The sequence below is a fragment of the Podarcis cretensis genome (genome assembly GCF_951804945.1).
Source record: "Podarcis cretensis genome assembly, chromosome: 3".
Taxonomy (NCBI): domain Eukaryota; kingdom Metazoa; phylum Chordata; class Lepidosauria; order Squamata; family Lacertidae; genus Podarcis; species Podarcis cretensis.
Genome location: NC_137172.1, coordinates 125,254,614 through 125,268,899, shown reverse-complemented (window position 1 = coordinate 125,268,899; position 14,286 = coordinate 125,254,614). Strand labels below are relative to the sequence as shown.

The 14,286-nt window shown below is 44.8% G+C and overlaps 1 protein-coding gene across 3 annotated transcripts in view; it reads right to left on the bottom strand.

Moving 5' to 3' along the window:
- CD2AP (CD2 associated protein) overlaps window positions 1-14,286 on the bottom strand; it is a 41,341-nt gene that overhangs the window by 2,505 nt on the left and 24,550 nt on the right. For all 3 annotated transcript variants that reach the window (XM_079969854.1, XM_079969853.1, XM_079969852.1), the window contains exons 8-17: window positions 13,789-13,883; window positions 11,543-11,647; window positions 10,529-10,565; window positions 9,161-9,223; window positions 5,741-5,900; window positions 4,784-4,926; window positions 3,817-3,932; window positions 3,450-3,539; window positions 2,597-2,784; window positions 602-665 (exon numbers count right to left, since the gene is read on the bottom strand). In XM_079969854.1, the coding sequence (XP_079825980.1) occupies window positions 602-665; window positions 2,597-2,784; window positions 3,450-3,539; window positions 3,817-3,932; window positions 4,784-4,926; window positions 5,741-5,900; window positions 9,161-9,223; window positions 10,529-10,565; window positions 11,543-11,647; window positions 13,789-13,883 (1,061 nt within the window). The remainder of the gene's footprint in view (window positions 1-601; window positions 666-2,596; window positions 2,785-3,449; window positions 3,540-3,816; window positions 3,933-4,783; window positions 4,927-5,740; window positions 5,901-9,160; window positions 9,224-10,528; window positions 10,566-11,542; window positions 11,648-13,788; window positions 13,884-14,286) is intronic.

The window sequence follows — 14,286 nt, the reverse complement described above, 5'->3', positions numbered from 1 at the left end:
AACACCTGGATTTCAACCTAAGGACTGGGAGATATCTCAGGAAAAACAATGCTCCAATATTGTTCCCCCAAGTTTCCTATCCAGTCTAGTGTCTCTACTTTGTATTTGGGGGAATTCTTCTCCCCGTGAGCAAAACAATAAAGTCAATGTGTGAAGCATTTTTTAGTGGCAGAGTTGAATTTAGGACAGAGCGAGCCATGCAGTCACACTGGGCATGCAGCCGAGGAGGGCACCTGCTCAAGGCCCAATAAGTGCTTGCCTGTCTTTGGGAAGGAGGTGTGAGGACTCTGAGAGGGCCCTAGAGTGCTCTTGCTTCCTTCCTCAAGTTGAGCAAGTATTTACCTGTCTTTGGGAAGGAGGTAAATGGCTCTAGGACTCTGCCAGAGCCCCACACCGCCTTCCCAAAGCCTGGCTCTGCAAGGGCAGTGGGGAGCGCATCAAATGGTCTTGCACAGGGCAGCATATTGCCACGGTCCACCCCCTCCCACCCCAATAGGGGCTGCTTTATTAAACAATAGCCCCTCATTCAACTTCTAAAAATAATGGAATTATGAAAAACAAAGCCTCCTACTGCTTCAAATAACTTATTCAAACACATTACCTCTAGGCTACTTCGCATCTGCTTCTCTTTCTCCAACTCCCTTTTCAGTTTTTCCAGTTCCTTCCTTTAAAAGTTAAAGGCAAACCTAGTTAAATTTTGTCATGTGAAATTTTACTTCTTTTTGTGGTTGAAGAAACATGATAGTATATAAACTATGCCCAGACTCAAAGCAGAAAGAACGGCCACAGAGGAAAGTTGCGCAAGTGCTTTGCCTCCAGAATTACACAGTGTGGATCTAAATCAGCAAGAACATCGGCTGGTTTAAATCCATCTCATTCATATTGCTTTATATAGTTCCTAAACAATCGTGCAAAATCTGACCACTAAACTATGTTAATTTGCAACTAAAGAGCATTATTGACACTCATTTCATTTTTGTAACTGGCCCTTGCACCATAAACATTTCGACTGCTCCCTCCCCTTTTTTTTACCACTAGAGGGAATGTCTTTAAAATATTACCCTACAGGGTTTCTCATACAAGTAGCAACCATGACAGCTTGTTAGTCAAAAACAATCCTATATATGTTTACACAGAAGTAAGTCGTGATGAGTTCAAGGGGGCTTTCTCCCAGGTAAGAGGGTAAGGGATTGCAGCCAAAGTGTGGGAATACAGGAGCTGGCACACTGGAGAACGGCTTGTCTTCTTTCTGAGGCTGCCCCTTCCTGCTTTCCTCTGTCTTGGCTCAGACCCACCCTCAGAAAAACAAAGAAAGAACTGCCACCACCAACCAATGAAACAAGAAACAAGGAAAACAACCCATGACTGATGGTTCGAAGGAAGGGCTGAGAGGTATGGAGCAGGCTACAGCACGGGAGAATCACATCACATGCATGAGTTTTGTTCCAGAGGCAGTGCAAAAATGCTTAACGCCAAACTTCTTGGCTGCTGGCTGGCAAGCAGGGGGCAGCCCTGTGTGAATGTCCTACTTGTTTCTCCACTGCCTTCCCTCAGTTCTCCACAACTGCTTTCCCTGCTCCCTGGGTTGTTGAGGCAAGGAGGAGAGAGTGCCGATAGGCAACCCGGCTCCCTTGGAGAGACACTGAGACAGAAGGGAAGCAAACCCTGAGAAACGCAGGCAGAAGAACAGGGCAGAAACAGGTCTGCAATGGAGCTGCACCTTCGGCCTGCATCCCTGTCTTCCTGCCACTCCTCTGCTGCAACCATTGCTTGGAAGGCCACCACAGGAACCAATCACCCCACCACTGCTTCTCTGCTGGCTGTCCCAGCCATGGGAGCCAAGTTCCTGCTCCAGACTCTGTCCTCCTCACTGTGACACCCCAGAGGGGAGGGGAGGGTGCAGAGTGGCACCCGGCTTCCTCGGCTGAAACAGTGGGAAGCAGCAAGACAAAAAGGGAGCTGGAGGGAGACCCAGGCAGAAGCTGCACTTCCATTCCAGGCTTTTACTTCTGCCTGGAGATCAGCTCGAGACCAGGAAGTTAAGACTGAATTTGAACAAGTTCAATGCATGTGCGATGTGACTCCACTGTAGTATAGTTTCCTCAAGTCTCAGGGTATCATCTGAAGGCACATGAGACCCACACCTTAAAGCTAAGGACACCTGGGTCTGCTCAGCGTCTCGATGGAGAACCTTAGAAAAGGCCTTCTCCCTTGCAATCCATAAGGGAGCACAGGTGGAACATTGGGAGGTATTTAAATGGAATGAACAAATAAATGAATAAAATGCTGGCTAGATAAAAGCTGAAGCCTAGCAGGCTAGTGCTTAAATCTTGGGTGGTCATATCCACACACACATCCCAATTTGTCCATTTTATAAAAAAAAAAATGCAAGATAGATTCTTTTTTAAAACAAACAAACAAACAAAACCTTACTGCCCCTGCTGATCCCCACTTGATGCCAACCCAGTCCCCACCCTGCCCTTAAGACATCATATAATATTAATACAGGAGGCTATGCTAAAATCCTTGCACAAAAGAGCCATGACATAAATCTGCTGTATCTTTCCTCTATAAATCCAGTGAAATTAGCACTTACCCATGTTCTTTCTTTAGTGTTTCTACGACAGCTAGCAGGTCAAAAACCTGTGACCTGAGGTCTTCCAGAGAAGGCTTCTCCCTTTCATCTATTTCCTGTTTAAGTTTCATTTCCCCAGTAACAGCACCGAGTACAAAAGAATTTGGTCTGGGTGATGAAGACAGAAGTGGCTGAGCAAATAGAGATGGCTGAAATAAGAAGGAAGTCATCTAATAAGTAAATGTACACTATGCAAATAATGCAAGCTGTCAAAATTGTATATTGAAGGACAAGCAAAGTCTGCTTAATTGCTGCTGACCCTGCAAAGAAGGGAAGCTTGAAATACTTCCAGTGACCCCTGGGAAGACAGCTGCCGGTGGCAGGGGAGGCTCTCCTGTGGCCCTTAGAAGCTGAGGGACTCCCCTGGTGGAAGTGGAAGTGCAGCAACATTTGGAGGGCCACAGACTCACTCCTGCCACTCAACAGTGGCTTAAAGAGCAGTTTCTTGTATTTCCCACACAGTGGAAAGCCAGGCTTATTTCAGTGTTTCTTAAAACTCTGCCCATCTGACAAAGAGCATCTCCACAAAAGCAACGTATCAGTTATGACCCTCATTACCTTTCCCAAGCAATCTTCTAAGCAAGTTTTTAAAATGTATGTTGCTAACAAAGTTAGTGCTAATACTCTGAGGAAATTTTACTTAGAACAGCAGAGAGTACATTCAGCTAAAGTGACTTTTTCTATGAGCCACTCAAAATAAATGTATACGCCTTTTCTGTATAGAATCATATTACATGAGTGGATACAACAAAATTATGACCTACTATTATTAGATTTCTTATCACAACTAACTTAAGCCATCTCAATTCTGTACCTTTTTAACTTCGGGTGGCTTTACTTTGGCACTTTCTTCCTCCTCTTTATGCTCCTTCCCACTTTTCTCTATGCCTAAATTCTGAGTAGTCTAGAGGAAAAAAGAAAAGGGAAAAATCTGCATTCTGTGTGAAGCAAACCCACCTATTTTAAAAGCTAAAAGCACACATTTCCATCTATTACTCCTATTTGTACTATGCATCTAGTACATTCATTCATATATACATTAGACTTGTAAGTGAAAGAGTTATGAAACCTGACATTTCTATGTATTATTATTATTATTACTACCTATTATTGATTAAATTTATGGTATACCCCCCAATACACAGAAGATAGACAGAAGACACACAGTTCCCTGTACTCACAGAATTACTGCCGTGGAAGCGAGTGGGAAGCCTCCTGCCAGGCATCTTTGGCCGATTAGCAGTGGGATGTATTAAATTATCTGAGGTAGCTATTATATGATCAAAACTTGAAATTTCTGGAAAATATTTGAAAACAGAGGTCACAATTAAAGCTCAGAAAACAATCTTAGAGGAGAAGTATAAAATGTTGTCAAAATATATGACAAAAACCATCAACACAATATGACAGCTGGGACAGCCTGGTCGGTAGAGCTGGAGACTCTGAAGCTCCACGATGGGCATTGCATGCAAGTGGACTAGATGACCCTCGTATGAATCTATGATTCTACCAATATCAGTGCAGAAAATAAAGATTAGAGTGGCAATTAATATGCTAAAAGAGGACTCCGTATTAAAAATAAAGGTGACAATGAAAATTGGGAGCAAGACACAAAACTCAACTGACTCTGTAACTTTCTGATCTCTTTCTCAGAATAAGATTGCAATTAAACATTTAGAATACCATATACAACTACAAGTGTTAAGTAAATGATTCTATGCGATTAAACAGCTATTCAGCCACTCAAGTCTCAACTTACCGTCTCTGTAATGCAGCAACCTGAGTAACAAAAGGATGCATGAATGTATGTATATGAGCAGGGTTGCCAAGTTGTGAAAACTAAGCGCCAATGCAGAGCTTCCTGCAGCCAATGCGAAGCGAGCCAGCATCGTGGAAGGCGGTCCCCGCTCTGCTCCGCACTGGTTTAGCCAACTGAGCGGGCGGCAGGGGTCCCCAAGTGGCAGCGAGGGTCCATGTGGCCCATGGGCCTTAGGTTGCCGAACCCAGGTGTAAAGTCTATGTGTTAACCTGCTGCAGTAAAAGCAAGCATCGTACTATGCCACAGACTAACCCACGCATTTATGTCATTAGCTTTCCTGAACAGAACATTTGTCCAGTTATACTTCTTCCTTTCTTTTTAAAGCTTACCTGCTTCTTTTAAGTTGTTTATTGCAACTGAATCTACCTCTACTGATTTTGGTCTCAGTGTTAACTGTTCAGAATCTAACTTTGGTTTTGTTGTTGGTTCAATTTCCGATTTTGGTCGCCAGGAAACAACATCCCCATTTGACCTGTGTTTAAAAGAGAAAATAATTTAACATTAGGTATTACAGCAAAATAGGGAAACAAAAACCCCCCAGCATAATTTTGACAATTTAAGGCTTATTTTTTGATACACATGTTCATAAAAATAGGCTCATGAATCTAGTTCTCCAAATCTTGGTTTGGAGGCTCAGGAGTGGATCTGGTCCCACCTGCTTCAGTCTCTCCTCTTGCGCATGGATTCTTCCCTTTCATCATCCTTCTAAAACATTCTCTCAAGGAGAATTACACACAGAATAATTTAAAACAGGTAAAACAACAACAACTACTACTACTACATTTAAAGCAAGACTGAAACCCTAACAAATGGATACTTGTGGTAAAGACCCATTTACCCAGCAGGGAAAAGCCTTTGGGACAAAAACATCTTCAAGTGCTTCTGGAAAGAGCAGCTGGCAGTTGCTTGTCATATCTTGACAGAAATGCTGTTCCACAGAACAGGGGCAACCACACTGTAAACCCTGCTGAGTTACTGCAGAGGGGCCTTTGGAGAGCTTAGAGCTTGCAGGAAAAGCTCTCCTACAGACTGCAGCGACCCACTGGGTAGATAAGGAATAAGGCAGTGTCTTCAGTAACTGCTAGTTATGACAGCCACCTCCAGGATCAGAGGCTCCCGTCTCCAAATACTGGCCACTGGAGAACAGTGGAAGAGGGCAACTGCCCTCCTGTTCTACCTGTGGGCTTCCTGTAGGCATGTGGTTGGGGTTGGACTAGATGATCCTTGGGGTCCCTTCCAACCCTACAATTCCGTGGCTTTCACGTGTAAGGAAAGGGCATACTTACTTAGATATTGGTGGTTGCACAACTGGTTTATCTGGCCATTTTAAAGGAGAAATCCCAGATCTCAACGCATTATTTGCCTTGTTTGGTGGGATAGGCTTTTTGGGTGGTACTTGAGGAGCTGCTGGTTTAGATATTTTCTGATCCAAACTTGATTTTTCATCTGGCAAATAAAACAGAAATATCTGTCAGTAGTATTTGGGGGACTGGAAGAAAACGACCTTCTACAACTACCATTAGCTATTTCATAAGCTGACATCATACAAATAATGCAGTTACAATTTATTAGGAGCTTCTCCCAGATATAGGGTGTTCCGTCTGAGCAGAGGGCCCCCAAATGTGTAGCCCTGCTAGGAAGAATTCTGAACAAGGCTGGCTGTGAAAGAAGTAGAGAAAGCCAAAACTGGATTAAGGCCTAAAGCAACAAACTACTCCCTTCTAGTCGGTATTCTCAGATCCAGAAAGTCCCATGGGGACTGAAGCTGGTGTCCAGAAAGTCAAGAGCTGAAAAAAGTTACATTTCTCAAACATCAACATTCATGAACATTATTAAGTTCTCTAAATCAGTAGGGGGGTCAACAAGAGCCCTAGGAAAGGAAGAGCCATCATTTCTAATGGACTCCTTGACTTTTAATCAAAAGATAAAGATGTGTACTGTAAGAATTTCAGAATGATCAGAACAATGAGGAAACTCAAATAGATATAAATAGTATCTATATAATACTTAATATAAATTATCAAGAACATTTTTTTAAAAAAAACCCCACACTCATACAAAATATCCAACAAGAAATACTATGAACCACCAACTACAGGTACCTGGTAAAAAGTTAATTTCAGCTATGAGTCTCTCTCACGTTTATACAACTGATTGATGGCTTCTAACTTCTTAGGAAATGCTCTTTATCACTTTTCAGCTGGAATCAACAATAAGCCATAGTCCTTCCAAAATGGCTGTGTAATATGTGAAGGTAAAGGTAAAGGTACCCCTGCCCATACGGGCCAGTCTTGACAGACTCTGGGGTTGTGCGCCCATCTCACTTAAGAGGCCAGGGGCCAGCGCTGTCCGGAGACACTTCCAGGTCACGTGGCCAGCGTGACATCACTGCTCTGGCCAGAGCCAGAGCCAGAGCCGCACACGGAAACGCCGTTTACCTTCCCGCTGGTAAGCGGTCCCTATTTATCTACTTGCACCCGGAGGTGCTTTCGAACTGCTAGGTTGGCAGGCGCTGGGACCGAGCAGCGGGAGCGCACCCCGCCGCAGGGATTCGAACCGCCGACCTTTCGATCGGCAAGCCCTAGGCACTGAGGCTTTAACCCACAGCGCCACCTGCGTCCCGTGTAATATGTACAATTCTTCAAACTTGCTGCATCACTCTTTATACTAAACTGTTTCCTAAAAATGTAATTCTCTCCATAATAATATGCTGCATAATATTAGAATTAGAAATACTAAAACAAGTTTCACATCCAACATACTTGTTATCAACTAGACCTCCATATAAAATGCAAACTGGCTGAAAACCAGTCTTAATTCCACAACCCTAAGGAAGAAAACTCACCCCAAAAGTATCTCATTTTACATTAACTGTAACATCCTTAAAATGGCATGGTCTCTATAACAGACATGGCTATTTATTGATGTCCTTTGCCTTTCCCCCTACGCCTGAGTCGGTTGGTGAGGGTCCTGCTGTCCCTGAGGAGAGCCAGGCAACAGCTGAATCCTTGCCAAGGGGCTCCTTCCCTTCTAGGTTTGTGGACATGGTTCATGACAGGCAACGTGCAACAGGCAGCAAGAAATGAGCTAAAGAAGAAGAAGCAGCCATAATCTTTCTCTATAATGCTTTATAGGCAATTTCTCTAAATTTCAAAAACCTGAGTTTTGTAGTTCTAAAAGCTCTTGGGTCTCCCTAGCTGCTTTGGATACTCACCTGCTAGGAAAGAACAAATCAATTTGCTAAGTGCCCAAAATAAGAGGGTGGAATCTTGTAACTTCTACACGCTGTTGAAATCTCTCCAAGGTTCAGTTTACAAGCTGGCTTGCAGAGCAAGAATAACCCATAGTTTCTTTGTTTACACAAACATCAAACAATATATTGCCACCAAAAAATACATTTGAAGTACAGAGCCTGTGTGAAGGGGGAACATGCCAGCTCAAGGTTCTTAAGTGTTTGTTCACATAATGCTTTGATACTGCGTTTTCATAAGTCCACCATTTGTCAGTCTTGACATATGCGGAGCCCTGAATTACCATCCTGCCCTTCCTCCCAAAGGAGCCCAGGGTAACAAACAAAGCAGTAGAACACCACACCATGATGAAAAATAAAATAAGGAAAAACATTTAAAAATTGTACGAGCATCAAACAATAAAGACTACTGCATGCCCTTGTAGCTAATACTGTAATCCCACAGTTGCCAGGCTAAGTCTGAGGTCTGAAACAGAACTTGCCCCACCTTCTGGGAGCTACAGTCCAATGGAGCTAAGGTTGGTATAGCAAATAGGAACTGTATCACCACAAAAAAGAGGCATCTATCTCGCCACCCCCCCCCCACTCTCTCTCTCTCTGCCCTCTTCTAATGTTAGATGATTGACACGTGGGGGCGGTTTGCCCAAAACACATGGCAGGGCTTACTAGACCTGCAGACTCCCCACTGTTGCCCTAAGGGCTCACATCTTCTCTTATGACTGCTTTTAGAATTGGCTTATTCCAGTTTTAGTAATTAACCTTTAATTGTACACCACTGTGAGCATTTTTTAACAGAGTGGCAGACTATAAATGTTTAAATAGAGTAGTGTAAAGTAATTCCATAAAATTCTCAGACCTCTGTAGCACAAAGTCTCAATATAAAATAAACTTGGCATGCTATAAATTAAAATCCTACTTGATTGCATCTCCTTTGACTGATAGATAGCCCAGAATTCAGTTAAGAACTTTATTCAAGAGAAGCATTAAAAGGGGGTGGGGGGTGAGAGAAACAGTGAGCATGTGCCAGAAGAGGAAAATAAACTACACTGGATTACCGGTCTTCCTAGCTCTGAACTGGATAAACCAGCAGAGCAAACTTGTCCCGGTGTTGCTTCTGCAGTTGGCAGGCCCTTGAGATGGTTGACAGAGGAGTGACAGAGCATAAAGACAGAATGGCATGTTTTACGAGGCCCTAGTGAGGGGGAAGCCCATGCAGGCGGCGGAAGCACCAAATGTTAAGAATTGGCAAAGATGCAGCGAAGGTTTCCCTGTCAGAGAGCCCTGTGGATGAAGAGGGAAGGTTTCTTGGGGAGTGTAGAGTAGTAGTCAACTACAGAGAAATTGTCAGGCATGGCAGGTTCAGAGACCATGTACATTAATTTTTTTTTTTTTTTTATAAACTACTGTGTCAGTCATTTATTGTCTTGATGTGATCAGGGATCAAACTGGCCTTTACCTTTTTCTTCATTCTTAGGAAGAGGAAACTTCTTCTCTGCCATCAGAAACTCTGGCTTTAAACCTGAATGCAAAGCCAATAATTAACTTAGGAACTATGTTTTTTTCTTTTTTGGGGAGGGGGAGGGAGGAAGGGAGAATCAGAATCCTTATAGTTTTAAATTTATACAAAAATGGCAGGCAACACAAGAAAGTACAAGTATTTCAAAATGTGTGTTAAGTCCACAGTCCTTGTAAAAAAAAAAAATTGAAATAATTCCATGACATGGTCATGGAAAACCCTTTATGCTATTATATGCATTGCTACAAAAGGAACAGTAGGAAAATGTTGGATACATAACATTCAAGGTATCACACGAAAGCAACTCATGCAACACACTGGTGTTTATGCTTACGTACACATTGCGAGTTAAGAACTCATACAATCTCAGCCATAGCAAGATTTCCCCTATGATCTTTAATACTGGTCAACTGTGTTTAAGTACCGTATTTTTTGTCCTATAGGGCGCACCGGCCCATAGGACGCACCTCGTTGTTTTTTTTTTTTTTTGGCGGGGGGTGGAATGAATAAAAAAAATATATTCCCTCCCCCCCCCAGCCGTGGCTGCCGCCCCAAGCCTTGTGCACACCTGCCCGAAGCATGGGGCACCCTCCGGAGGGCTCCGCGTGCTTCGGGCTGCAGGCTGCCGCCCCAAGCCTCGCGCGCCCGACGGGAGGTCCAGCCGGGTGTGCAAGGCTTGCGGACACTCGCCCGAAGCACGGGGAGCCCTCCGGAGGGATCCGTGTGCTTCGGGCGGCAGGCTGCCGCCCCAAGCCTCGCGTGCCCAGCGGGACCTCCCTCCGGGCGTGCAAGGCTTGCGGACACTCGCCCGAAGCACAGGGAGCCCTCTGGAGGGCTCTGCGTGCTTCGGGTGGCAGGCTGCTGCCCCAAGCCTCGCGCGCCCGGTGGGAGGTCCCGCCAGGCGCGCAAGGCTTGCGGACACTCGCCGGGGCTGCAGGCTGCTGTCCGCAAACCTTGTGAGCCTGCGGGAACTCCCGCCGGGCTTGCAAGGCTTGCGGATAGCTTCCTGAAGCCTGGAGAGCAAGAGGGGTCGGTGCGCCTCTCACTCTCCAGGCTTCAGCGAAAGCCTGCATTCGCCCCATAGGACGCACACACATTTCCCCTTCATTTTTGGAGGGGAAAATTGCGTCCTATGGGGCGAAAAATACGGTATATTTTAATGTTGGACCACCTTGAGCACTATTTTAAACTAAAAGGCAGGGCTTTAAAAACAAACTTGTGTATCTCCAATAGAACAGTGTACCAGCCCCAAATCAATTCTTCTTCTTTTAGTCAAAAGTTAAAGAGATAAAATCTTGGTTTGCATACCTGGACCTTTTGCAGGAGGTGGTGGCTTCTTTGGCTTCTGCAAAGGGGACATGATATCAATCACCACTGAAGGTCAATTATAATGCTGAATGCTATATGCTGACTTAGACAATGGTCCCCAGGTGTATCCAGCAAGTCGATTTTCTTTGCTGTAGGTTAGCTGCACTTGGATTAAGGACACCTCTGGTTTACTGGATGTACCCAGGGACAAACTATGCCATTAAAAGGTAAAGGTACCCCTGCCCGTACGGGCCAGTCTTGACAGACTCTGGGGTTGTGCGCCCATCTCACTCAAGAGGCCGGGGGCCAGCGCTGTCCGGAGACACTTCCGGGTCACGTGGCCAGCGTGACAAAGCTGCATCTGGCGAGCCAGCGCAGCACACGGAAACACCGTTTACCTTCCCACCAGTAAGTGGTCCCTATTTATCTACTTGCACCCGGGGGTGCTTTCGAACTGCTAGGTTGGCAGGCGCTGGGACCGAGCAGCGGGAGCGCACCCCGCCGCGGGGATTCGAACCGCCGACCTTTCGATCGGCAAGCCCTAGGCGCTGAGGCTTTTACCCACAGCGCCATTACTAGTCTGTAAAATGCCACAGGTATTGTAAAATTTTCAAGAGTTGCATATATTTCTGTAACTTAAGTGCTATGACTAAATAGTAATTTTAAAAGAAATTACTGTTATTTTTCGCCCCATAGGGAGCATCTTGGTTTTTTTTTTTTGGGGGGGGAATAAAGAATCCCCCCCCCGGCGTGGGGCTGGGGCAGGGGCAGGGGAAGCCCGACCCCTCTCGCTCTCCAGGCTTCAGCGAAAGCCTGCACTCGCCCCATAGGACGCACACACATTTCCCCTTCATTTTTGGAGGGTAAAAAGTACGTCCTATAGGGCGAAAAATACGGTAATAATGAGGCCTAAAGAGTAAAAATGACCAATGAGCTAAATATGTTCAGTATTTGTTCTATTTCTGCCTTGAAGTAGGGGTACATGATTTCTATAAAATGATAGTGAGAACTTACAGGAAAATCTTTATCTGATTCATAAATCTGAACTGCAAAGTTGTCTGGAAAAACTCCTTCTTTTCCACCAAGCTCGCCTTTCCACCACCCAGCCTCTCCAGTATCCTAGAACAACAAACAGTTCTTTGTAAAACCAATTTTAAAAGTTGTAGAATATGTATTTTTTTTCAGAAAACACATAGTTTGGAGGAAAATATAATTTACTGCTCAGTTTTCAAAATAAATGCAACTTACACAATGAGAGCCCAGATTTTGTTTCTTTAAAACAACGGCTGTTTAAAAAGCCTGAGTGACTAAGAAAGCCTGGCACCCACAGCCGGCCTTTCACTGCCAAGTCTGCTGTGTACCTGCCTCAACCTCATTTGGCTGAAACATACAAAGCAGGGACTCTGAATAGGATCTAGTGGTTCAGGCAAGCATATACGGAGGAGAAGGCAATCTCCCAGGTAACCTGGTCCCAAGCCATTAAAGCGTAAACAACAGTACTTTAAATTGGGCCCAGAAATAGGCCGGCAAAACAGGCTCAACCACCCTGTCTGTTAAAAACCTTGTGGTCCTATTCTGGACCAACAACAGCTTCCAGACCATTCTTGAAGGCAGTCCCACACTCTAAAGGAAATGTGATCATAGCGCCCAAGCTATTTCCATCTGGCTGTGGTTGAAGCTGGTATATTAGCGAGAAAAGCTAATAAAAAGATCTCTATCTACGAGAGGCCACTTGAGCCTCTAACAACAATGCTGGATCAATAAGCACCTCTAGACAGTGGACCTAATTCTTCAGGGGGAGTGCAAGCCCATCCAGAATGGGCTGAATACCATTCACCTGGGTGGATGACCCACCCACCAATAGTACCTCCATCTCGTTTGGATTGAATCTCAGTTTGTTCACCCTCATTCAGTCCTTTACGGCACCCAAGCACCGATTCAGGTCATCTACCACCTCACCTGCATCTGATGAAAAAGAGAGATAAAGCTGGGTGTCATCCACATAGTGGTGACACCTCAGACCAAATCCCCAGATGACCTCTCCCAGAGGGTTCAACAGCATGAGGGGCGGGGGGAGAACCAGATCCCCAGGGCCCCATAACATAAAGGCCAAGGGCTCGATCAACGTTCCAACAGCACCACCTTCTGCAATCAGCCATACAAGCAGAAGTGGAACCACAGCTAAGCAGTGCCTCCTACTCCAAACCTCCAGAAGGATACCATGGCTAATGGTACTGAAAGTCACTGAGAGGTTCAAGAGAATCTACAGGGTCTTACTCCCCATCCCTCTCTTGGAAGAGGCCATCCCACAGGGCGGCCAAGGCAGTTTCTGTTCCAAAACCATACTAAAACTCAACTGAAATGATTCTAGAAAAACAGTCTCATCCAGGAGTGAGTGGAGGTGGCCAGTCACTTACTCAGGAAGGGAATGTTAGTCACTGGCATAGGATTGTTGACATCCTCTGGGTCCAGACTACATTTCTCCACGAGCAATTATCACTTCCTTTAAAGAAACTGGGGCTTCAGGAACTGATGCACAAGTTGTCATATGAGTGCATATTTATGCATATGCTTACAAGCATTTATGTGAATGCTTACATATGCATATCATGGCAAACAAGTCTAATAGATCAATTAATGAATGATCATCATCATCATCACCACAAGCTGTATGTCCAAGCAATCAAAAAATATATATTATAAAGGTTAATTATATAGGGAGGCTCCAATTCAGATGTACAGAAATCTTAATCATAAAGGTAAAGGTAAAGGTAAAGGTACCCCTGCCCGTACGGGCCAGTCTTGCCAGACTCTAGGGTTGTGCGCTCATCTCACTCTAAAGGCCGGGAGCCAGCGCTGTCCGCAGACACTTCCGGGTCACGTGGCCAGCGTGACAAGCTACATCTGGCGAGCCAGCGCAGCACACGGAACGCCGTTTACCTTCCCTCTAGTAAGCGGTCCCTATTTATTTACTTGCACCCGGGGGTGCTTTCAAACTGCTAGGTTGGCAGCCGCAGGGATTCGAACCGCCGACCATGTGATCAGCAAGTCCTAGGCGCTGAGGTTTTACCCGCAGCGCCACCCGCGTCTCTTATAAAACATATGAACCAAGAATAGTCCAATACTGAATATACTTATTTGTTAGTTTGTTAGTTTAAGCATTCAAAACTTAATTTTACTGGACAACATCCAAAAACCTTTGAAACTTCACTTTGGCATGCCTAGAACTAACAGAAAAGGAACATGGATGAATGTCTTACCTTGCTTATTATTTGAATAATATCACCTTCTTTAAAACTAAGTTCATCCTCATTAGTACCTTCATAGGCAAATGAGGTCTTGCAATATTCCTTAGCTGAAAAAAGAAGTATAAATATTATGCGTGCCCAGCGCACTCCTGCTGCATGAATGCCAGTGTTTAAAGCTCACCATTAGGACATTGGGGAGATGGGTGGCAACAAAATAGCTAGTAAAATATGCTGAATTTACAGTAATTGAACACAAATGTACTTTAAAAATCCAACATGTAATTGCCCAGAACAAGACCACTGTTTAACATTTAGCTGGCAACAATGTGTTGGTGGTTCCTCAGAACATCAGGGATGTCCCCACAAGACTAGTTAGATGGGCAAATAGCAGTGGGAGGGAGCAAGGATTGGTGAGCTGGAGTTGGCGGCGGCGGGGGGGGGGGAGAGTCCACTGGTAGCAGAAGAGCAGCAAGTAAAATATAGTCAGCTGTGGCTTCAAATTCTGAGTCA